At 43.3% G+C, this 26,605-nt stretch overlaps 1 protein-coding gene across 3 annotated transcripts in view; it reads left to right on the plus strand.

Annotated features, from left to right (window-relative positions):
* Window positions 1–26,605, plus strand: part of GRIA1 (glutamate ionotropic receptor AMPA type subunit 1) — a 307,614-nt gene that overhangs the window by 157,413 nt on the left and 123,596 nt on the right. For all 3 annotated transcript variants that reach the window (XM_036848990.1, XM_036848988.1, XM_036848991.1), the window contains exons 3-5: window positions 6,801–7,040; window positions 10,304–10,488; window positions 15,817–15,870. In XM_036848990.1, coding sequence (XP_036704885.1) covers window positions 6,801–7,040; window positions 10,304–10,488; window positions 15,817–15,870 — 479 coding nt within the window. The remainder of the gene's footprint in view (window positions 1–6,800; window positions 7,041–10,303; window positions 10,489–15,816; window positions 15,871–26,605) is intronic.

The following is a 26,605-nucleotide window of genomic DNA, read 5'->3' on the forward strand; positions in this document are numbered from 1 at the left end:
GCGAGCCACAGGTACTGAAGCCCAGGCACCCAGAGCCCATGCTCCACAACAAGAGAAGCCACCGCAATGAGAAGCCTGTGCACCACAACAAAGAGTAGCCCCCGCTCGCCACAACTAGAGAAAGCCCGTGCACAGCAACAAAGACCCAACACAGCCAAAAATAAATAAATAAATAAATAAATAAATAAATAAATAAATAAATAATAAAACTTAGAACTCTTGCCTAAGCTTTGAGAAGGCAGAAGACACACCTGTCTTGTGTCATCCTTGCATCCCAGTTTTCTGGCAATATTAGTTTCTGGTGCTCAAAAAATATTTGTTGATTTAACAAATGAACAATAAGGTTTTATCTAGTAAATGACAGAGAAGCCCTGGACATGTCTCAGAACCCTAAATAATTGTTGTTTAGAGGAGATGGGGACAATTTATATCTATTATGGTAATTCACTACATGTCACTACCAGATCTTGGATGCAAGAGAGTGTAAGGGGATGGAGGGGCACTCTTATTGCCCTCTGAGTGACAGAAATAAAGCACAGTTGACGTCACAAGGTTAGAGTCAGAGCAAGAATGTCATTCCCACCTGTAAGTATAGAATTATTGGAGAAGCAGGATGAGTGTCTAAAAGTCCCCCCACCTACACACACACACTTTCCATCTCCCTCCCCCAGAATGAAGCCACCCTGTCACCTCATTATCCACTATTTACCACATTTCCAGGGACTGCAGCCAGGAGCCAAGGAGGAATGTCGGTGTGAGAGGCCTTAAATGAAGTGACAATAAAAAAGAAGTTGCTAATACCAGGAGTTCCCTCCCTGGGCGAGAGCTGTCAGGGCGAGTGCCCAGGGCTGGGAGATTTATTGATACTAAGTGGATGGTGCCTTAACCAGGAGTGCTTATCAAAGAGGTCTGAGCAAAGCGATGATGGAATTGGACAGCCCGCACCGTGCAGAGCGTGGGTTTTCCTGCCCTTGCCGGTGCCTGCCCTCCTGCCTCCCCAAGAGGGAATTCCTGGCCTCGTTTTTTACTCGCTCTGATTGTTGGACACATTCCGCTACAGAATCTCTTAGAGGCAGGGACCTCGGAATCTGACACTCCGGCAGGGTTCCCTGAATGTGCGATGGCTTTCCTCTCTGCCAGGTCTTTGCTGCCGCTCTCCCTTCTACCTGAAATACTCCTTATGCGCAAGCAACTGCACCACACTCCCCATACTACCTCTCCTGGCTGATCCCCAGTTATCTTTCACTGTCAAAGCTGGCACTTCCTCTTGGAAGCCTTCTCTGACATCCCCAAAGGCTGGGGTTAGGTGTCTGTGCCTGAACCCCGACCTCATCCCTGCCACGGCACTTATAGGGAAGTGTAATTGACTGGTTCGGTGTCGGCCTCTCCCACTGTCAAGGTGACGTCGAAGTTGGGGCTTGCCTTTTTCAACACTGCATGTCCACTGCCTAACACAGAGTCTCACGAGTGGTAGATGCTGGATGTCAAGAGGTGGATGGATGGGTGGATGGACACATGTAGGGACCAATACAAGAACAGATGTGTGTGTATACGCTCTGCATGATCCCCAGGGACAAGAGGGGAATGCATCGAGCACCACCCACTTTTGTTCTGTTTTGTTTTAGTAATTTTTACTGGAGTATAGTTGCTTTACAATGTTGTGTTAGTTTCTGCTGTACAGCAAAGTGAATCAGCTATACGTATACATATATCCCCTCTTTTTTGGATTTCCTTCCCATTTAGGTCACCACAGAGCACTGAGTAGAGTTCCCTGTGCTATACAGTATGTTCTCATTACTTATCTATTTTATACATAGTAGTGTATATATGTCAATCCCAATTCCCCAGTTCATCCCACCCTCCCTTCCCCGCTTGGTATCCATACGTTTCTTCTCTACATCCGTGTCTGTATTTCTGCTTTGCAAGTAAGTTCATCTGTACCATTTTTCTAGATTCCACATGTAAGTGATATTATACGATATTTGTTTTCCTCTTTTTGACTTACTTCACTCTGTATGACAGTCTCTAGGTTTTGTTTTAATATCAACAGACCCTAATGCAGTAATGCTTCTTGATCTGGCAACAGAGGAAGGCAGAGTGCTACCTGAGAGGATTTTCTAGAAGCTGAAGCTGTCCCATATGCCATGACTGTTTCTTTCCGATATTGTTGGAGGGAGGGAAGGGGTGGCATATCACAGAAGTCAAGAGCTCAAGCCTTGTGGTCTGATTGGTGGAGTTCAGAACTCAGCTTTGCATTGTGCTGGCCCTGGGCCTGCCCTTCCCAATTTGTAACCTACCTCACAGGATGAAAGAAGTCAATGCACGGGAATGTCCTTGGCACGATGTCTGGCACTTCGTAAGTGCTCAAACGTCAGCTCCTAATTGCTACTATCAGAGAAACTATATGCACCACTGCTGTCTTAAACGGAGGACACGCACATAGTTCCACCTACTCTGATTCACTGTCAGCCTGAGAGTCTGGACCAGTACACAGCAGGGTTGCAAGGCTGCTTTTCAGTGTTCCCTTTTCTCCCCTCAGGCTTGCTGTACCTGACAATACAAGGCTCCACCTCTAGCCCCCTTTCTGATTTGCCTTCTCTCATCTACTCTCTACTAGGTAACTAACTCACCTATCACATTCAAAATTGTATCTTAAATACAACTCAAGACTCTGAATGCATCTAGATTTAGTGCTAGGATTCTATTACAATCGGATCCAAGAACTCAGAGCCTTTATCTGATTTCTAGGTTTGAAAACCTGCACAGGAGGTTGCTACAAGTCTGACCAGCAAATAACCAAAGTGTGCTCAATCAGTGAATATTTTTCAACTAATTAGACTAGAACGTAGACTGCTGGAGCTTGAAGGGATGTTAACTCTTATGGAGTTCAAAGCACCAATTTACAGATGGGAAACTGAGGTGCAGGGAGAGCCTGGGATTGGCTCAAGGTCACATAATACTGTGCTGTGATAAAACCAAAAAGAGAATCCTCCAGGTCTTCCGGCATCTAATCTAGTACTTTTTCTACAAGATCGAGTTATCTTTTCTAACTGAATATTTACTGTGACAGATTTAAAGCAATGCGCTACAACTAATTATATTTCTGAACGTGTAACCAATTATGCATTCTCCCACAGGCCTTGGGGCCTACAGACTTTTAGTCTCTCCCTCTCCCTCGCTGTTGCTGCTCAGGCTTAGCTGAAATGAGGAGCCAGACTGAAGGTCAAATGCTGAGCAACTAGGCGGGCCAGGGTCCACTTGAGTAAATCCAGGCCAGGTTACCTCCAAGCCATGCTCTTTTAGGGAGCAGTGGTTAAACGTACCCTCTTAGCCTTAGAGGATAACACACTCAGTTTAAGGGAAAAGAGATTTGCAGAAGGGAAAAATAGGGAGATAATTCAAGGATGGGGGAAACATCCTGGCCTCCGTGCGTGTAAGGATTCGATCGTGCCTATCTGCGCCCATTTCTTCCACCCCATCTTACCCATTCCTCTTCTACTTCTAAAGTTCCAGCAAGAAACACTGGCCACGAGGGCCCCAAAGACCCAACTAAAGGTGTGAAACCAAGTAGATGTCGTCAGGGAATAGATCGGGAACATGAGATTTATATCCCACCAGATAAGATTTCATTGCAGCATGGAAAGTAAAGATCCTAAAAATACCGCAGAGAGCATATTATAATATGTTAACGGGGTTTCTGTGCTCCCCATACACACCTCACCCAGTAAGATGGATGGTGCTTTTTGACAAATCTATATCTAACACAGGGGGAATAATATACAGTGTATGCTTCCTGGTGGAGAAATCTGTATTTATGGAAATCTTGATTCTGGCAATTACAATAGACACTTAAAAGACAGTGCCTGTTGTTGGCTGCAAGTGGCTGGAGTGTCCTCGTTAGGGTGAAAGAGAAAAGAGTGTGAGTAGCAAAGGATAAATAGCTGCTTCAGGAGACGCCTACCCAGAACAGGGGAGGAAGAGGTCCAGGGTGACCCAACGGCTCCTCCTCATCCCCTAGTGCAGTGCTCTCATCAAGCACTCATCATTCACTCAGCAAACATTTACTAAGCACCTACCATGTCCCAGGCGTTATGCTGGCTTTGGGGCATAAATAAGACCCCTGTTTTTAGGGAGTTAACACTGACCGGAACAGTCACAGATACATACATGTAAAAAAAAGAAAACACCTTCAAATAATAATAATTCAAGTATGAAAGATAAGACAGGGGGATGTGATGGAGACTTATAGAGGGTTGAGGGGAGGGTGGAATCACTATTTAGAGGAGGTGATGAAGGAAGTCCTGTTCAAGGAGGTGAGATTTGAGTTGAGATAAAATTGCTGAAAAGGAGTGAGCGTTGCAGAGAAGTAAGGGAAGAGCGCTGCAGGTGGAGCGCAGAGTCTCCAGGGCAGAACAAGTGTGGAGGCCGGAGGAACAGAACAAAGGCCAGGGCGGCTAGAGCAGGGAGCGAGGGCAGTGGTGTGAGGTAGGAGGGGGCAAAGGGACAGTTACTCTGGCTCTGAGTCATGGTCAGATGTTTGGGGATTTTTTTCCTGTGTGCAGTGGGAAACCTCAAAATTTTTAAGAGGTTTTTGTACAAGGAAGGGAAACAGTGTGTTTTCTTTGTTTTTTTTTAATTAAAAGGATCCCTCTGGTTTCTAGGTGGAGGATGGACATCACTACTGAAAACCAAATGCCATAAAGCTGAAGTCCATGAGGGCCACCTTTGGATACCAGGAGGGCTGTGGAGTGGGTTAAGAGCAGGCATATGAGGTTCTGGTTTCAAAGAGCGGTCAGTCAATGCTTGAGAAGCAGTGCATGCCCAGTAATTCAGTATGCAAGCAGATGTTAGGGGTTTGGGATGAACATATACACACTACTATATATAAAATAGACAATTAACAAGGATCTACTTGTTCCCTAGAGCACAGGGAACTCTATATTCTGTAATAACCTACATGGGAAAAGAATCTGAAAAAGAATGGTTATATGTATGTGTATAACTGAATCACTTTGCTGTACACCTGAAACTAACACAACATCATAAATCAACTATACTCCAATATAAAATAAAAATTAAATTTACACACACACACACACACACACAGTAAAGGGCACCTGCCAGGTTTCCTGTAGATGGTATGCTGGGTTACCCTGGAAGTTAGACAGATGACTTGTATGGTTCCATTACAGTCTTTAAGAGATTATCTTTCAGGGACATGAAGGGAGGGTCTAGGGACTGACTGAGAACTGAGACTCAGCAGGCAACTGGGTCCCAGTGGCTAATGGCATACTTTAGTGCAGCGTGGCCCAGTGCATCAGTAACATGTTAAAAAGCATTCACCAACAAAGGGTCCTGGGGGCGTATGGATTTGACAAAATCTGGGTTAAAGTTGAACAGGATTCCTGTCAATCTTTTATGTAGCTGGTATGCAGTTTGAAACTCCAAGAGGAGGACGGGGTTTGCACCATTTCCCAAATTTCTCTGAGCAAAGAAGCCTTTTCTTTTTTAAGGAGCATTCTGTGGGGCTAATGTTCATGGAACACATTTGGGCAGTGTTCATGGAGCATAATTTGAGAGCCCATCTACAAAGGCATTATGGGGTCATGGAAGCAGGTGATATGGTAAAGAGAGCAGAGGATCTAGGAATATCAGCATTATCATCTTAAAAGAAAATTGATAATACCAAAGTCACAGGGTTGTGATGAGAACAGCTTAACATATATGGCAAAGCACCCTAAAACACTGTTACTGTGATGAGGATGACTCGTCCTCCTCACCATCCGTATCAAGATGGTAATTTTCAGGCACTGGGGTTGGCACTGGGGTTGATCACTTGACTGGGGCAAAGTCTATGAACGCTTATCCTGTATCACATATTATAATGAAGTTTAGTAGCTCAGTTACCTGGACTTAGCCCCATAACCTTGGACTTTTTAGCATTATATTCTAACCAGCAGTGTAACCGAACACAAACCAGTACTGGTAACTGCACTGGGATCTTACAAAATAGCTCCTGTGGGGATGTTCACACAGCTAAGCTACTACTGTGTACACTGATAATAGATGGATGATGGGTTGGATGGATACACTGCGGGGCGGGGGGCTGAAAAATCAGCCAGGAGGATGTACAAACACAAGATGAACATCAGCAGAGAAGTGTACACTGAAAACTAAGGGTTGGCTGGGAAAATCAACCCTTGTTTTCTTAAACGTGTTATCAGCAGCAAGCTGACAGACCTTCTTCCTAAGGCATCTTATTATGCTTTGCCTCGACATGATGGGCAGTGTCATAGACAGATCACTGGATTGGATTCGAGATACCTGCCTAACTCAGATATGGTCTAGCTGTGCTACCTTGGACATGTTCATTAACTTTCTGAGCCTTGGTTTTCCCCTTTAAAAAATGACCCAGCCATCCTTTTAATGACTTAATAAAGCCATTGTACAGATAAAGTGAAAGAGCATACAAAACAGCTTTGCATACATTTATAATTAATAACCATGACAACATTTGGTATGGAATTGGTACCTAATAAACATTGCATTCGACAGATGGATGGGTGGGATGGACAGATGATTGGGTGAACGGATGCATGGATGGGTAAAATGGATGGACAGTTGGATAGATTGGTGGGTTGAAAGAATGGAGTGATAGATTGGTTGGATGGGTGGATGGCTAGATAATAGATGGATGATGGGTTGGATGGATAGACTAGTGGATGAATTAGTTTTAGAGCCACCTGACAGCATGTTTGCAGTATCTTCTATCCATTAATTTTTCTCTTCTCCTCTTCCAGTCTGTTCCCAATTCTCTAAAGGAGTCTATGCCATCTTTGGGTTTTATGAACGGAGGACTGTCAACATGCTGACCTCCTTCTGCGGGGCCCTCCATGTCTGCTTCATTACACCGAGCTTTCCTGTTGACACATCCAACCAGTTTGTCCTTCAGCTGCGTCCTGAGCTGCAGGATGCCCTCATCAGTATCATCGACCATTACAAGTGGCAAAAATTTGTCTACATTTATGATGCTGACCGGGGTAAGCCAGGGGTTAGGGGAGGGGGACTGTGGAGGGATGAAGAGAAAATTATCAGCAGGAAGAAGAATGGTGCCTCTCTGCCTTCTTGAAAGGCAGGGATCATGGAGGAATGATCCAGAAATGTTTTATGTCTGTGAACTGAATTTGTGGTAACTAATCTATAACTCACACGTGGAAACACGTCCTTTGAGAGAATAACCATCTTAACGCCCCATGTCACTCTACAGCTTACCAAGTTTCCATGGCTCTTGAGCCCAGACTCAAAGTCCAACGACCTCAGTTGAATGGCTCACGCCTCATGGCTCATGGCATGGCTTTTAGGAGCATAGATTCTGGAGTCAGGCAGACCTGGATCTGAATGCTGTGTTCCCTCCTCTCCAGCTGGTTGACTTTGGGCAAGCTCTCTCTGCCTCAGTTCAACCACTTCTGTAATGGGGATAAAATTCTCTATTCCTTCGTTTTTTCATCTCTGTAATGAAGATAAAACCAGTCTCTACCTCATATAGTTGTGAGGACTGCATGAGACAATGACTAGAAAGGGTCCGTACAGTGCCTACAACATAATCAATGCGCAGGGTCTTCTATATATGTTAACCTCTGTCATCATCGTCACCAGCATCAGTATCAACCTTCCCAGGCCTTTCTAATTCTGCCTCCACCTAAATTTTGAATTTTCCATTCCATTTTCTAAATGTTTCCAATACTTTTTTCTTCTCTGCATCTTGACTCAGACAATTCCAGTTTCTGGGATGCACTTCCCTTCTCAAATCTACATATGCAAATTCTTCTTTTCTTTTGCAACCTACTGGAACACCACTTTCTCTACTTCCTGACCTTCTAAATGGAAACTCTCTTCTTTTTTCTAACTCCTGTGTTGCTTCTATTGTACTGTCCTACCTTCCCCTGGTATACTAAATAGTCCTATAAGAACTCAGTCATTATTGTTGTAAATAAATAAATGGATCATACAAGGTCTGGAAAGTGAGGCACAGGAATTTTGCCCTGAGCAAAAAGGAGGTTTTATAGAAGTCTGCCTTTAGGGAGGCTTAGAAGACTTTTGAATAGGAGAGTGGTTTGTGAAATGGTTTTTCAGGAAGAGTTAGGCAGGCGTTATTCAATGAGAATTAGTTGGCAGGAGAGGCCAGAAGCACTCTATTTTCTTCGATTTTCCCTTCTCTCTATTTTAATGATTTCCCTTCTCAGACAAGCAGCCATTATGAGGATGACCTGCAGAAGGGCTATTTCAGGTCAGTTTTGTGGCATAATGAGGCTTGAGGTCTGGAAGTGGCAAAGGCAGAAAAATGTAACTTTCATTATAGAGGATCATCTCTGGGGTCAGTCAGCAAAAGCGCCCATACTCAAAGGGGCTCCACCCACCTCACAACTCTGAACTCAGAGTTCTGCCATTTGCTAGCTGTGTGGACTTGGGCCAATGACTAAATCTCTCTGAACCTCCATTTCCACATTTGTGAAACATGGATAATAACGGTACCTACCTCGGAGAATTAAGTGAATTGAAGACAGGAAAGCTAACAGAGCAATGCCAGACACATAGTAAACTTTCAGTAAACGTGAGACTTAAGCACACCAACCTTATACTTAAAAAAAAAAAAAAAAAAAAGGAAGAAACAACAGAATCAATCTACAGATGATTCTTTATGCCAGGCACCATATTGGTCATTATGGGAGGGATTAGCAATGTTATAGGAAGACAGAAATGATATATGTGCAAAAGATTGATAACGCAAGAGTGAAATATGAAATAACCATCTGTTGCAGGCAGAATACTGACCTTCCCCTCTCCGCCAAAGACATCTGTGTTCTAATTCCTGGAACCTGTGAATATGTTACGTTAAATGGCAAGAGGGATTAAGGTTACAGATGGAATTCACGTTGCTAATCGACTGACCTTAAAACAGAGAGATGGGCTTCTCTGGTGGCGCAGGGGTTAAGAATCCGCCTGCCGATGCAGGGGACATGGGTTCGAGCCCTGGTCCGGGAAGATCCCACATGCTGCAGAGCAACTAAGCCCATGCGCCACAACTACTGAGCCTGCGCTCTAGAGCCCACGAGCCACAACTACTGAAGCCCACGCACCTAGAGCCTGTGCTCCGCAACAAGAGAAGCCACGACAATGAGAAGCCGGCACACCACAACGAAGAGTAGCCCCTGCTCACCGCAACTAGAGAAAGCCCGCGCACAGGGATGAAGACCCAACACAGCCAAAAATAAAAACAAATAAATTAATTAATTAAAAAAAAAAAAAACAGAGAGATTATCCTGGATTATTTGGGTGAGCTCAGTGTAATCACAACGGTCCTTAAGTGTGCAAGTTGAAGGCAGAAGAGTCAGGGTCAGAGTATAATGTGACAGACTCAACCAGTCACTGCTGGTTTTGAAGCTGGAAGGGGCTATATGCCAAGGAAAGCGGGCATCCTCCAGAATCAGAAAAGGCAAGAAAAATTTCTCCGCTAGAACCTCCAGAAAATAGCACAGCCCTGCCAATAACTTGAATTTAGCTCAAGGAGACTCATTCCAAACATCTGACCTCTGGCAGTATAAGATGATAAATGTGTTGTTTGAAGCCACTGTGTTTACAATAATTTGTTACAGCCGCAGTAGGAAACTAATACACCATCTATGTCCCAAAGATGAAACAAAGCAGTATTGAGTAATGGATTCCTCTATCATTTAGCTATAAATCAGAAAAGAGTAGCTTAATTCAGTACACATTGATTGAATACCTACTGTGTGAGAGGCAAAGCACTAGGTACTGAGATACACTGAACATTCGTAAACGTGGTTGACAATTATTAGGTGCTGTTTAGATACCAGATTAGCACATTTAATAAGCAGTTACTAAATACCTAATAGTAATCAATGTTTATAAAACCCTTGCCATGCTTGAGACATTCTCATTCAATCCTCATGATGACACTGCGAGGTGGACATTATTAATATCACCATCTTACCACTGAAGACCCTGAATTTTAGCCAGGTGAATTAGTCTGTACAAGATCATTTAACTAGTATACTGTAGCATCAGGATTTGAGCCTCAGATTCGATTTTTAATCACTAACTCTATTGCGTACTATGTTCTGCAAACGGAAACACAAACAGACGCAGAACCTGACCTCGGTGAGCTCAGACTTGCAAAGCGCAAGCTGGAGCTGAGTTTAGTGGAGGAGCGGGGTTGGCGGAAGTGGGGTGATGCCTGTGGATCCTGACTGCCACCTCTCTGTCCTACTCACCCGACCTCCAGGTCTGTCCGTCCTGCAGAAAGTCCTAGACACAGCGGCCGAGAAGAACTGGCAGGTGACAGCCGTCAACATTTTGACAACCACAGAGGAGGGATACCGGATGCTCTTCCAGGACCTGGAGAAGAAAAAGGAGCGGCTGGTGGTGGTGGATTGTGAATCCGAGCGCCTCAGTGCTATCCTGGGCCAGGTAGTGAGTGCAGCAAAGCGCCCTCCGGGTGGGCCTGGGGGATGGCTCGTGAGCGAGCTGGGTGACCATTTGCCTTTGGTGTTACAAAGAGAGCTCTTGACTAGGTGAAACCAGAGGCCTGCCTTCTCACGTTCTGTAACTCATACAATTTAATTCTGGAATGTTATGAAATAGCACAAACACTGGGAGCCTTCACGCAGGACTTCAAATGGTTCTCGGATCAGTTAACCAAAAACTTACCTCCAGTGCTTCCTTTTCTTGTTCAAAAGCAAAACACATTGCATGTTAGAGTTTGTGAAGTGCTATCACAACCTGCAGAGCCAGATTCCTGGGTTCAGCTCTGAGTTCTGTCACCCACTGGTCCAGCATTTGGTTTCTCATCCATTTGGCCCACTGACCAGTTTTGAGTCCAAGGAGGCACCAGGCACCTCCCCTTCCTGGAACACATCCATGTGCCTGAGCAATTAATTGATTGTCCATTCCAAGAAAGGGCACTGTAATCTCAGTGGTCTTTAGCCAGACATCTCTAAGCCACGGTTCCTCCCGTTCTCAGAAGTAAAGCATGTGTCATTGGATAGGTCACTTGTCTTTTTAAATTACATTTGTGTATTTAGATGAGCTAGCAAGGAAGTAGATTTTGCAATCGTTTTTGAACAGTGCTATACAATTAAAGATGGCAGTTTTAGGTACTTGACAACATGACAGAGCTTGTTAATGGCCCTCAAGACCCCTGGGGCTCCCACAGGGAATCTCAGCACCAGCTCAGCAATTGCTCAGAGGCCTCGGGAACTGAATAGGAGAGATTTTGAAAGTCAGGGGTTCTTTGAGGCGTTAACTCTGTGTTCTACTTTACAAAGTGTGGATCTGGCTTCCCTCTCAGAGAGAGAAACCAGCAAAAATTGTTTCCATTGAGATGGGAGTTTTTTGAGCTGGAGTCATGCGACTGGAATTCTAGTTAAGTAAAGCAGAATAGGGTACTGGTTAGAAGTAGAGACCCTGGAGCCAGACTGCCTGGGATTCACATCCCCAGCTCTAATATTTACTAGCTCTGTGACCTTGGGCCAGGTTTTTCATTTCTACATCTCAGGTTCCTGATCCGTAAAATGGGCATAATAATAATAAAATAATGATAATAACTACCTTTAGAGAGCTCTTGTGAGGGTTAGAAGAATCTATGTATATATGTAAAGCACTTAGAATAGAGCCTGCCCCACAGGAAGTGATATATGTAAGGATTTACCTATTTTAGCTATTCATAGTGCCAACTGGTACCGGTTTTCTTTTGTTTTGCTTTGTTTTCTTAGTTAAACTTTTAATTTTGAGATACAAATTCATATGCGTGTATAAGAAATAATACAGAGAGATCCCATGTACCGCATATCCAGTTATCCCAAGAGTAACATCTTACAAAACTATAGCAACTATAGTGAAATATCACAACCAGGAAATTGACATTGACATTGATACATTCGAGGTACAGAACATTTCCATCACCATAAAGATCATCTGTGTTGCCCTTTTGTCCTCATCTGGCTTCCCTCTCTCCCTCTCTTTTTCCCTTTCCTCAGGCACTCTCTAACCTGGTCTCCATTTTTGTAATTTTCTTATTTTAAGAGTGTGATATAAATGGAATTACATAGTATGTAATGTTTGGGGTATGGCTTTTTTCATTTGGCATAATTCCCCGGAGATTCATTCAAGTTGTTGTGGGTATGATACTGCTTTCTTGAGTCACTCCCTCTTTGGCATAAGTGTACTCATCTGTAAAATAGGAATGAAGGCCCCTGTTCTACAAAGCTGATAAAAAGATTAGATGAGATAGGAGGTAGAGAAAGTGTTGAATGATAAGTTGGTATTCTCAAAGACTGATGACTCCTGCTGTATTATTCCACAGTAAAGATAAAGCTGTTGGTACTATTTTCTGAGTGCTTACCATATACCAGACACTATGCCAAGCTCTCTCCATGTATAATTCCACTTAATCCTCACATCATCTCTATAAAAACAGCTTCTATTAGATCCCCTATTCTATAAATGAAGAAACAAGAGTTTACACTTGCCTGGGATTTCACATAGAAGGAAAGCAGGAAGTCAAATCTATCTTGGTCGGGCTACAGGGCCCAACCTTTTAAAAATGCAACTTTCAGCACATGTGCTGTCTATAGCTACCCCCTCTGTCAAAGGACAAACTTGTGTTTGGGAAGGAAGGAACTTGTTTGCATGAATATTTTAGATTGCAGTGTATTAACTTTTTTAATCGATGGATTCTTCTATTCTGAAAAGTAAGACCAAATGCTGAAAGGATCTTACAAATCACCTGATTTACCATTTGCATTCATACTTCACAGATGGGATGACTGACGGTCATATTGGTTGAATGCTTTGTCTTGAGTTCAGACAACTAGTTAGTGACAATGACCATAAGTCTAAAAGTTACATCTTCTGATTTGCAGTCTGACATCTTAGCATCATCCTAGACTATCTCACGCTCAGGAATTGGGATCTTTTCAGTCTAACACAAATGTTCTGCCTAACCTAAGCAGGAAGACAATGATTCCAAATTCCAAACAGGGCATTAACTGCCTGTCTCAGTCTCTAGTGCCCCGACTGGAATATAAGCTCTATTAAGATTTTTGTTTTGTTTTCTTCCCTGCTGCATCCACAGTGCCTTGAACAGTGCTTGGCACCTAGTAGGTATTCAGTAAATATTTTTTGAATGAATGCGAAGAATAGGGAATCAATGAATGCTCTAAGATCCCAAATGTGAGATGGGTCTAGATATCTACAGGTAGCCTTTGACTGGAAAAGAGCCTTTAAGCTGGAGGTAAGAGCATGTAGGGAGGCCCAGAGGGCATGTGGGGGCCAAGGTTCACAGAGGGGCTTAAGAGGCCAAGTGGAGGATGTCAATTGTTTACTGGAAGACAATGAAAAGGAGATGAACCCATGATTGTGACCATCTTTGGAAACCATCTCAAAGAGTCTGGGGTTCATTCTGTAAACAGTGGAGAGCCAGTGAAGGTTTGTGAGCAGGGAACAGGGTTATTAGAATATAATGCTTTATCAATATATAAGACACTTAATTATGTAATACAGTCATTAAGTTCAGAATGAGTTAGAGATGGATGAGGGACACCAGGACCAGGCCATCCATCACCTTACCCTGTTGTATTGCCTTCAAAGTGCTTTTCACCTGCTGAAATCTTGTTCATTTATCTGTTTATATATTTACCATCTGGCTCCCTGCTAACGTGTCAACTCAGCTCAATGAGGGCTTGGGGATCTTGCCTCATTTGTTCATAGCTTGTCCCTAGCACATAGCATAGAGCTTGGCATGTGGCCCATGTTCAATAAATATTTGTTGAGTGAATTAGTTAATCAGAGAAGGCTTTACAGAGTAGTTGGGATTAGAGCTCAGCCATAAAGGTTATGAACAATCAGAGAGAATGGGAAAGGGCATTCCAGGCACAAAGGTTGTGAATTAAGGCAATCCAGTGGAAATGAGCTTTGAAGAGATGGGCTCAGTGAGGCAGTGGACTCCAAGTGTACATTACCTTTACAACAACTTTCTCAGTTTGTAACCCTGTGTACCTGTATCTCTTCATCTGTTTAAGTATGGGTCTCCTCCCAGTAAACTGTGACCTCCAGAACAGCAAGCACCATGCTTGTTTCACTTTCCACTATATCTCCAGCACAGTGCTTGATAGATAGTAAGCACTTAATAAATGTTTGTGAAAGGGAAGCTAGGCCATCAGGTAGGTAGGTGAGTAGATGGGCTGGACAGTTTGTGTTAGGTCAAACCATATGAAATTACTGATTTTTATTGGTCAAAAGTCATTAATTATCAGCTGTTTCCTATGTTTCAACCTGTAATTTCATCCTGCAGGGACTATTCTTATCCACTGCCTGGATGCATTGGGTTTCAAACTATCTTTTATTTGCTATTTTGTGCTTATTAGAAGCTGAATAGGTTTCTGATAAAGGTATCTCATTGCTGAAAGAGCAAAAAACCATTTGACAAGAAAATGAAAAAGTAAAGAAGAATTATTAATAAAACTATCATCCCAAAAGTCTTGGCGCTCCATAGTCTGGAATTTCACAGGCTAACCACTGTTTCAGAGCATTCATTGTGTGTGCTTGCATTTAATTATTCCCTACATAAAAAAATATGTGAGCCGCTATGCACATACATCCAATTAAGTAGATGTCTGAATGTGGGTGTTAATAACCTTGAAATTTTATTCAGTTAGAGAAGAAGCCCAAGGGCTTCTCATGTGTTTTACGCGTCCTTGCAACAGTGCGGGGAGAGAGGCACTGAGCAGGGTGTACTAACCTCAATTTGATGATTAAAAAATAATAATAATAAAGAAATAGATCAAGTTAACTTGCAGGCTGAGCTAAGACTAAACTAAGGACTGCGGTCTTAGCTGTTCCTTGCTGGGTGGTATGTCTGGGTGCCCAAGCAAACCGCTGGGTAGTTCTTTCTACAAATATTTTCTTGCCTGCAATGATTAGGGATGGTCTGCACATGGAAGATGGACGGGTGTTTGGGGACCCTGGCTCTGAATCAGGCATCATATGGAAAGGCTCACAATAGCCAGGTCCCTGTCCTGACACTGCCACCGTACTGCTGTGGGATCTGGCACATCACTTCGTCTCTCTGGGCCTGGACTTCCCATCTGTACAGTGAGGGGCCGGACCAGATGATCCTGACATTCTCTTCCAGCTTCCGGGCTGAATGGCTCATTGATGTCTGAGTATCCAACAGGTTTAGGGAAGAAGGCGCAAAATTCAGGGAAACAAGGAACTGTATCTGAATATGGTCCATTCAAGGATTTGAAGTTCAAGAACTGGGGTGGAATCACCCACCTACCCATTTGACTATCCTTCCACCCATCCACCCATCTGTCCACCCAAGCAGCAGATATTGTTATAACAGTCACAAGGAATTCAATACAACATAAGATTCCCACTATGTATGGGAAGGCTTTATGGAAGAAGGAAAGAAGTGAGCATTTTAGCCTGGACCTTGGGGTTATGATAACACTACTCTACCCCGGAATCAGGCAAAACTGATGTCAGATCTTACATCTGCACTTAATAGCTGGGTAACTTCAGGGAGTGTATTTGACTTCTCTAAGTCTCAATTCCTCATCTGTAAAACAAGGACATCAGCAATGCCACCACCATTGGATGGTTGTGATATTGTAGTTTGGGTACTTAGGATAGGACAGGGCACATTTCCAGTACTCAGTGTTAATTGCTGGTTATTGTTGGTGTAGCTTTAATTGTCAGTATGATTAATGCATCCCCTCTCGTTGTGTTTTGTAGATTGTAAAGCTGGAGAAGAACGGCATTGGCTACCACTATATCCTTGCAAATCTGGTGAGTAGAGGACACTGCAGGCTCTCAAATGGTGGGTCTTTCTGTGTTTGGGGCCCGGCTTGTTTCTGTGGTACCTGGCTGGAGGGAACGGTGTGGGTGGGAGGGGCACTTCCAAGCTTTGCCTTTTCCCCTTCACATCCCTGCTTATCAAACCACAGCACACTCAAGGTGAACCTCTAAGCTTCCTTGGAAGAGATCGTGCTGGTGGGCAGGCCTTCCTCAGTCATAACAATTCCAGCTTTAATCGGCTCTGCCACTTGGCGATAAGAACAAAATCACCACATCTTTGAATGTATAAAAAATGTTTCGACCCCACCGGTTTTGACCCTCTATTTTGACACCAATGGTAGTTTTACTGTTTATAAATATAAATGTTTAAATCATAATGATACTAGCGCTGACAGATCTTTAACCAGAAACAGTTTTACAGCATAAACAATATTATGCCAATTTAGTTTTTATTCCCTTTTTTATGTGGCATAGACAAGCTGTCTTTTAAAGAAAATTTTTATTTTCATTTTTATGTGCTGCAGTTATTTTAATTGGGTGCAATTATTTTCCATGGTATGAAGACTTGACTCATAATTTTTTGTACATGTTAAATTTTACCTAGCAACATGCACAATTATGAGTTTTCTTTTGTGACCATCGTTTTTGACAAGTCTGTTTTTCCTGGGTCATCTTTTGCTCCTCTTACTTTTTTAATCATGAAGTTTGATATTTCCAGTAGTTTTTTCCCAAAGCCAAATGTAATTTTGTTTGGCCTGCCTTATTTTCTAAAGAGCTAATTACATGCCATCCAGCTCATCCATTTAAAGTATACAGTTCAATGGTTTTATATACATTCACAGAATTGTGAAGCCATCACCACAGTCTCATTTTTAAACTTTTTCATCACTCCCCCAAAAGAAACCCATACCCATTAGCAGTGATTCCCCATCACCCCACAAATTCCTCCAGCCTTAGGCAACCAGCAATCTACTTTATATCCTTATGGATTTGCCTATTCTGGATGTTGCATGTAAGTGGAATCAAGAATATGTGGTCCTTTGTGACTGGCTTCTTTCATTTAGCATAATGTTTTCAAGGTTCATCCATGTTGTAGCACGAATCAGTACTTCATTCCTTTTTATTGCCAAATAACATTCCATTATATGAATGTATCCCATTTTGTTTATCCATTCATCAGTTGATGGACACTTGGGTTGTTCTCACTTTTGGACTATTATGAATAATGCTACTACGAACATTTGTTACAAGTTTTTCTCTTGAGCATAAACCTAGGAGTGAAATCACTAGGATACATGGTAACTCTATGTTTAATATTTTGAGAAACTCCAAAACTGTTTTCCAAAGTGGTTGCATCTCCCAGCAAATTTTTTTTTGAATTTTATTTTATTTATTTTCTAGCAAATTTTAATAAATAACAAATTTTGCCATGTGACAGTTTGAGCAACTGTCAGATTTCCTTAATGATAGCTTTTTCTACAAAGTTTGCTTATTATCCTGGCCTGTCTTTATGATTTTCGGTGTTTCCTTTAAGATGTGATTTTTAGCTTGTTGTCTATAACAAATTATATCACTCAGTTTTAGCAATGTTATTTTATGTTGATTATTCCTGTGAGTAATATTAATTATTAATTGAACAAGAGACTGATATTTTCTACTTGCTTTTGGAATAAAGATCATTAATAGAACAAAAGCACAGGGGCTGGGTATATGTAAAGGTCAAAATGGCAGGATCTAAAACACCTTGCCTAATTCTTAAGCTCTGTCTCTCTGGGTGGATCTCCAGCCTCAGATCCCTGGCTTAACCTTCTTTCCCCATCAAAACTTCCTTGCCTTGGCTGTCCTAATATTTCAGGGTCAGGACTGGAAATAAGAAGGACTTCTTGCGATAGGTTAATTTAGACCCAGCTGTTAATAGATATATATGCTACTTTTCTCAGAGATATTTGCATTTTAAATGGCAGATGGCTGTCCAAAGATTTTTGGGGAACCAAGAGTTTCACCCTCAAAAACCATTTGGAAGGGACTTCCCTTGGAGGTCCAGTGGTTAAGAATTCGCCTTCCAATGCAGGGGGTGCGTGTTTGATCCCTGGTTGGGAAGCTAAGATCCCACATGCCTCACGGCCAAAAAAACAAAACATAAAACAGAAGCAGTATTGTAACAAATTCAATAAAGACTTTAAAAATGGCCCACATCAAAAAAAAATCTTAAAAAACAAAACAAAACAAAAGAAACCCAAAAAACAAAAAAACCATTTGCAAGGATGAAATTTTTGACTTCATAAGGAAGAAAACTCTTGACACCCCTTGAATCCCAGATCCTTAGTCCTAGAAGGGACTTTGGAAGTCAGCTCTATCTAAGTCTCATTTGCTTATAGGGAAACATTTGCTTGTAGTCAAGCCAGCAAGATGGTGTGACTTGGCCAGGGTCACACAGCAAGTCAGTGATAGAGCTAGGCCTGGCACCAGGGTTAGTGGGCAGCACCCAATGCCTTTTCCACTTCATCAGGACATCTCTCAGTACAGACCACGTGGGCACCCTGCTGCTTGAGAATACACAGAGCAAGGTTGGGGGCATGCATAATCACCTCTCCAGGGTAAGACAGAAATTACACATCATTGGCCTCAAAGCCACCGAAAGACCTCAGGTAATTACATCACCAGGCTCCATCTGTTGCCAAGTGACCCCTCGGTCACAACATCACCAAGTCAGCCCTTTGGGTGTCTGTTTCCTTCTGATCTGCATTCTTTTTTTTTTCCCCTGACCTAATGAGCTCTCAAATCCTTACAACGGCCAACTAATAGGATGCAAATTGCATATACCATCCAAATACAAAAGACTTGCATGTTCCAATAGATTAGTTGATAATTAGGCTTCAAATTACTAATTAATTCAGTCTGAAACATAGTCGAGTATGTGGTGTGTGTCTTTCTTCCCCCTTCAGAGGAATAAAGCAATTTATAAGATGATAATTTTTAGAAATTCCGCCACATAATTAGCCTGCTGCTGCATGGAACTGACCCCCTCCTTCAGAGTGTTTGTGATTAGGGTGCAATAATAGAGTTAGAAACTAAGGAAGGAAGCTTTTGAAAGATTTAACAAAAAGAGGGAGCTACATTTTATTTTGCAGTTCTTTCTGTCCCTGTCAGGATGCAGGCGCTTCAAAGAAGCCAACAGCATTCTTGTTACAGAGCACTTTGGAGGGATGCTTTTCTGGCTTTGGAGGGCTGCTAGAAGAGAGGATGGAAGGAGACTGTGGATCAGAGACGAGAGCTTTATAACAGGGAGTCATAAAAAAAAGAACAGAAAAGAAAAGCCATGTTTTTTGTCCAGACACCATCCTCAGCTAGTATCTCTGTGATCTTGGGCAATTTTCCAGCCCTCAGTTTCCACATCAGGAATAATAGTTCCTATTCTATATGCTCATGGAGTCGCTGGGGAAACCAAACATGTTGCTGAATGTCACCATGCCTTGAAAAAGTTGAAGTGTTCTGCATAGGTGAAGAATTCTAACTTCATATACTAAATCTACCCATCTGTACATACTCACATGTTGTATCTGTATGTATACATGCATATATATGCCTGTGCATATATATGCTGATATATGTATTCATATTTTATATATGATAGGATAGATGTATATTTATATTTCCATAGCATTGGTATGTCCATAAAGTGAACTTGAACCTTGCAGAAATTGGTGAACTCTACCATTATTTCTTAAAGAAGCCCCTGGGCCCTGGAGCCCCCTGATGAACCAAGCTCTCTTGTCTGGCTGTCAGTCCTCCTCCAAGCCCAGCACTGACTCGGTTTTCACTCCCTGCTCTGAGATTGTGATCATAGCAGACAGCTACCAGCCAGAGCTCTCTAGAGTTATAGCTCTTATCTCTGTGATGCATCAGCCGCAAATCTTAGAACAAATTGGTGTTTCTCAAAAGGAAGATACGTGGACCTCTACAGTGCGTCTGCACAGTTTAGGAAACACTGAGCCAATGGTTAAATTCTTCAGTCCACTGAGACTGCAAACATGAGTACTCACAGCATGGGACAAATGATCAGATTGTTTATATTGATGATTTGACTTCCATTGAAATAAAAAAGCACAACATTTAAAAATTCTTGTAGAGAACTAGCAGACCTCTGAGAATTTATAAAGGGTCCAGCAGACCCCAGTCTGAGAAACACTGAAGGACTAAAGATATTGGTTGTCCTTCTGTGTGGACCATATGGTGCCTCCTGGGGCACCAGTAACAATAACAGCAACTCCTTTCATTTTTACACCAAGTTATAGCTCATGTGATGTTTTGGCATGAATCACACCACTGGGTTTTGAACCTTGCAGTACTCCTATGACATAAGCAAGGTAGAATTCCTCATCCCCACTTTATAGAAATGAGAACTGAGAATCCAAGATGTTACATGACTGATCTGCAGAGGGGGAAGGCAAGCACTCCTCAGTGGAGTCTGGCTCTCAGGAATCTGGCAAAAGCCACGTGATGTGATCATAAGAATAGGATGACCAGGCTAACCTGAGCCACTGAACTAGAATTCCTTAAACCCCTAATAAGTAACTAAAACAATAATAACAATGGTGATAACTATTATTCATTGAATGACTGCTACATTCCAGACACTATGATATATACTTAAACAGTTACCTATTAAATCCTCATAATTGTCCTGGAGGTTGATAATATTATCCCCATTTTTCAGATGAAGAAACTAAGGTTCAGAAAGATTAGTGAGTTTTCCGGTGACAAAGTTTACAAAGTCATGGAGCTGGGCTTCCCCTCCAGGACTAGAGAACTCCAAAATCCATGTTCTTATACTGTGCCATGTGACTGCTGAGCATGGAGGAGGTGGGGACGGGTGCAAGGGGGACACAGGCTCTCAATAAGAGGGCTTCAGGGGCTTCCCCGGTGGCACAGTGGTTGAGAATCTGCCTGCCGATGCAGGGGACACGGGTTCGAGCCCTGGTCTGGGAGGATCCCACATGCCGCGGAGCAACTAGGCCCGTGAGCCACAACTACTGAGCCTGCGCGTCTGGAGCCTGTGCTCCGCAACAAGAGAGGCCACGATAGTGAGAGGCCCGCGCACCACGATGAAGAGTGGCCCCCGCTTGCCACAACTAGAGAAAGCCCTAGCACAGAAACGAAGACCCAACATAGCAATCAATCAATCAATCAATCAATTAAAAAAAAAAAAAAAAGAGGGCTTCAGTTTAAATCTTGCCTACAGTTGCAGCAATAAACCTGGAGTTCAAACTCAGGCTCTCAAACTCCCACTGGGTATCTTTTCCACTGTACACTGATGGAATTTCATTATAATTATACAGTTGGCCCTCCATGTTTGTGGGTTCCATGTCCGCGGATTCAACCAACTGCAGGTCAAAAATATTTGAAAAAAAATCCAGAAAGTTCTAAAATGCAAAACTTGAATTTGCCGCACAGCGGCAACTATTTACATAGCATTTATATTGTATTTCTAGCTATTGACATAGCATTTACATTTTATCAGGTATTATAAGTAATCTAGAGATGACCTACAGTATACGGGAGGACGAGAGCAGGTTATATGCAAATACTATTATGCCATTTTATATAAGGGACTTGAGAATCCGCAGATTTTGGTGTCTGCGGGGGTTCCTTCACCAATCCCCCATGGATACCAAGGGACAAGTGTGATTTCTAATGCACAAAGTAGCTGAGGGAAACACACTGAGGACGGGTCATCCCAGGTCTTACTGGGGGATTGGGGGACCAGGGTGGTCAGCCATTTCCACCATGTGGATGCAGATGACCTCCTGTGAAATGTTAGAGTTGGCAGTTCTGGTCCATGTGGCGGCTCATCGAAGCCCCCAGCTCCATGCTGCTACCCCTTTGCTATATCAGTCTTGAGAAGAAACTGCTCTTTCATCTTCTTGCTCCCCTGTGGTGAGAAAGCTGTCTCTGCCTTCTGTAAGGCCAAGCTCGGCCGCTTTCTTCTGCACACGCCATCTCAATACCACACACGATCACGTTTGGTTCCTGTATGGTTTCTCTAGTTAGGGAGCTGGAGCAGTAGTTGGGAAGGGTGGCTCTGGGTCAGACAGACCTGAGTTTGAATTCTGGTTTTATGTTTATTAGCTGTGTGATATTAGTAAAGTGACCTACCTTCTCTGAGCTTTCATTACCTCATCTGTAAAAAAAGGAATGTGGTATTATCTACCTCCTCATGGGCTATCATGTGAATTAAATGAAATAATACCTTATAAGTGCTCATAGTAATATTTGGCCCAAAATAAGCACTCAGTAAACGTTAACAATTTCCACCATCATAATCATGGTCATCACCATCATCATCATCATTATTATTATTAGTGGGGAAAGAAAACACTAAATATCTGGGGACAAGATACTATCGTTGAGGTCCCTCAACCCCCTTCCAAACTAAATCTCATCCACAACTGAAACCCAATTATATAATACCTTCCTCCCTGTTTGTCTGTAAGCTCCTGGAAGAAGGAATATGTCTGCCTTTCTCACTGACGAATTCCCAGTTCACCAGGCAAAGTGAGTTGCATGTAACGGTGTCCTTCAAAAAGTCACTGAATGAATGAATGAGTGAGTGAAATGACTTCTCAGGAAATAAACAATGTTGGTACCCACTTAGTACATGCACTTAAAGGCAAATTCCCTGTGTCTGTGCTAAAAGAAGCAGAGATCAGGGATCGTGGGACCATGAATACAGCTAAGAATATGCAAACGAGCAGGTAGAGCTGGGCCTCAGAGGGCATCTAGTCCACTTCCCATAAAAGGCCAGAATCTCCTCTACAACATCCCTAACAGAAGCCCATCCAGCTGGTTCCTGCTTGAATAATACCCAGTGATAGGGAATAGTGTATTTGGAACCGCCTACCCTGCTTGCTCTTGGTGTTTGCTCCTTCAGCCTGGACGACCCCCTGTCCCCGCCCCTCCCCATGCCTTCTCACAGGACAGGTCCTAACAGCCAGCCAAATGAACATCCGACATGAACCAAGCATGTCTGTGTGCCTTCCACTGCACTGGGCTCATACCAGAAGCGCTAAGAAGCATGCGGTTTCACTTTTGTCCTGGAAGCAACTTGGCTTTGTCTTCCAGCTAAATTGGAACATGTAAATAGAGTTTTAAAAGGATGCCAGAGAAAAATCACGTGTGAAAGTAATGCAAGCCCCATAAACTGCCACCCCAACTGCCAGAGCCTGGCGGTCAGAGGCTCGAGAGGCCCCTGGAGGCTGCAGGTTTCTGGGAAGGATCACGACGGTGCATCCGTGCAGCCAGTAGTCCTATGAAGAGTGTGCCTTTGCGCTGGCTTGAAGAATCCCAAAGAACCAGAGTTGAAGGGTCCCCAGGAGCTCGTCTCACCCAACCCCTCCCGCATTTTGTAAAAGAGGCACTTAAGACCCAGAGAAGGGACGTAACCTGTTTGAAGTCACTCGGAAGTTGAACAGGAGAGCTGGGCTGGGATTTGGAGCAATTGTTTGTTCTGTTCTTTGTGGCTTCTTTTACCCCACTGCTGCCTCTCAGTTTCCTGTGTGTGTGTGTGTGTGTGTGTGTGTGTGTGTGTGTGTGTGTGTGTGTGTGTGTGTGTGTGTGTGTGTGTGTGTGTGTGTGTGTGTGTGTAAGAGAAAGAAACATATAGAAATAGGAGACAGAGAGAGGTTGAGAAGCACTCCCTCCCCACTCCCCCTGCCCCTCTCAGAGTCACCCCTCACTGATGGAGTCCATCCCAGTGTCCTCTTCTCCCTCCTACACAGCCTTGCCTCTCTCCCTTGGCTTCACCTCACTCTTCTGCAGCAGTGAGAACACACGGCTTACTTTAGGATCACCAGAGCTTACACTGCAGAGAGCCTCTGGAAGGGAAGAGGAAACGGATGGGTAGAAAATCAAGTCCCAGACCCCAAAGGATGCGCACTTCCTACGTGGTCCAAGCAACCCATCAGGCAAGGCTGAGCGTATGTTACTCTTTGCAGTCACATCCCATGCTCTAGAATAATCCATTCTAGAGAACTGAGAGTTTCTGCATCCATCCAAGAAAGGTGAGATTATATTCTCATTTTATGAGAGAGGAAAAGGAGGTCTAAGTTGCTGAAGAAAGTTTTCCAAGGTCATGTGGCTAAAACTGGAATTTGAACTCAAACCTCTCTAATTCCAAAGATTAGGTTTGTTGTCCATTGGGCCACACTGCCCAAATCAAAGAAACCTTGGTGACTCTCAGGCCTGGTATTATAACTGAGAAAGCTCAGAAATAAACTCCTTTTCTTCTGATACTGCCTGGGTTTGAATTTTCGCTCAGTCACCTACTAGCCGTGTGATCTTGGGCAAGTCATTTCACCTATCTGTACCTCAGTTTCCTCATCTGTAGGTGGGAATATTAATGCATACCTCACAAGATAAAGTGAGTTAATTTATATCAAGTTTTACAACAGTGAGTGCAGCAGAAGCCTGGGGTCTCATCCCAACTCTGCCACTGACTCGTTATCCTTTGCAGAAAAAAAATTCTACTTTGTTGAGGGTCTCAATTTGTTCCAGATTTGTTCAAGGGTTTTCAAAAGGACTAAATGATCAAAAGGACCTTTCCAGATGTGCAACTTAAGGTTCTGGTTTTCCTGCCTCTCTCTGTAGTCCAGAGGTGCCAGAACACAATTCTCGAAGCCATATTGGCTCCCTTCATTCTAAGGGAGAAGCCACTCCATTCATCTCAAGCACTGGGTGTTTGCATCCTTTGCTCTTGCCAGCCATGCACACCTTGGCTGATTTGGAAAGGCCCTTTCCGTGCTTAGTCAGTGGGTTAGTTCAGATATGCAAGCCAGCAGCTGCAACTGCTCTTCCAGAGCATGGAACCCCCTTGCCACTACCAGCTTAGAAGCAGGAGGGACAGACCCCTTAAGTACCTATTTTGGCAGGAGGTTGGGGTAATATATAACTAGAAAGGTTCAGTCCTCACTTCCTTACTTGTCCCTTTCTTTAAGACAGAAAAGCAAACAGACTCTAGAGTACTCTAGGTGAGTACTTATTATGTACCAGGCACTGTCCTAAGAATTTGATAACGATTAATGCAGTTAATACTCCCAACGGCCCTATGAGATAGCCGCTATAATGATTCTTATTTTGCAGTAAAGGATGCCAAGGCACAGAAAGGTTGAGTAGCTTGCCTGCAGTCACACAGCTAGGTGGTGGCAGAGCTGAGATTTGAATCCAGGTTGATGTGTACAAGCATTTCCTCTGATTCACCGACCTCTGTCACTCTGATTCAGAATCTCCGAGCATGTGTGCTTTCCAATTAGAGAGTTCTTCCCTGCACTCTTCACCCAGCCAAAGCCTCCTCTCCTTTCAGCTTCCTTGCTTCCACTGGGAGCCTTCCCTGTGTTCCAGGTTCAGGTTTTGTTCTACCTATTTTGCTCTATAGTTATGTGGGTAATATGGGCCTTTCTCACTAAACCTTAAGTAACTTGAAAACAAGGACCAAACCTATCTTATTCTCTGCTGCATCCCTTTGTCCAGTATGTACTTGGCAATATTAGATCCTCACAGGTGAATGAGGGAATGAATGAATGAATAACAAGAATATTCCTTTCCCCATTCCTAGTAGGTTTCAAATTTATCATACGTTTGGACTTTCATTCATTCTTCACGAAGCATTCATTGGGTGCCTACTCTACGGGAGCCCCTGAGAATGTTTAAGCTGGCATTTCATCAAAGGTGGGCTTGCTATAGTCTTTGGCTGAGCCTCACTGGACAGGAAGGTCTTGATCATGTGAAAGGAAGGTATTGCTGGTTTCAAGTCTGCCAGGAACTCCAGCCATAAAAGCCCACCCCACCCCTACCCTTTGGCTCTTGTTCTGAAGTGGCCGTGGCCAGGTGTCACCCGTGACTGCAGCCAATTAGACCAGAGTTAAGATGAAGGGAGGTTCTGAAAGACCAACCAACCCCAGGCCAGATACTGCACTTCTTTATTCATGCATTGACAGCCCAATCTGGGGACCCCTGACCTTCTGCCACAAAATGCCAGCATTTTATCCTAAACCCACAGACTGAGAGAATTTGGTTTGTGAGATCCCAACTACCTTTTTAAATAATCTGTCAGCAGTGGACTTGTGTTTGGGGGATAGGTCTGTTTGTGCGTTTGCTGATATCCAAGTGTACAGGTGCCCGCCTCCCTGGTTTCAAATGTACTTGGGTAAGAGTTAACACTAGTGGTTTCTTCCCAAATCGAATGGTGTTTTAGCTGGTTTGAGCACAGCTGCAATGTCTTATTGACTTGGCAGGAACCAGATAAGCCTATGTTATGAGGGATTATATAGGGTAAGGACGCATTCAAGTTTCGGTCGGTTAAAGTGGCTAGAATAGGAAAATCTGAAGACCTTATGCAGAGACATGGTTGTCTGAGGACACGACAAAGTCCTCAGCCCAGGAATATTCCATGAATTCATGTATATCCATATTCATGTGCACACACCTGTGTGATCACAGAATTGTAGATCAAAGCTGGAAAAGCCCTTAAGAGAGAAATCGACTGGCTCAGAAGTTTCCAAACTTTTTCGTTTAAAGCTCTAGTTTCAAATGGAATCCTGGGGAGAACCCCAGTATGTAAAACAGATGAAAAGCAGAGCTGCTTTGGTGGAAGAGGGAGGGTGGGAATCCAGAACCTCAACCTTCTGCCTTCCCACTAATTCAACTTGGTAGCCTCTGAAATGCCTACAGC

This window comes from Balaenoptera musculus, chromosome 3 (genome assembly GCF_009873245.2).
Source record: "Balaenoptera musculus isolate JJ_BM4_2016_0621 chromosome 3, mBalMus1.pri.v3, whole genome shotgun sequence".
In the NCBI taxonomy this organism is placed as follows: Eukaryota; Metazoa; Chordata; class Mammalia; order Artiodactyla; family Balaenopteridae; genus Balaenoptera; species Balaenoptera musculus.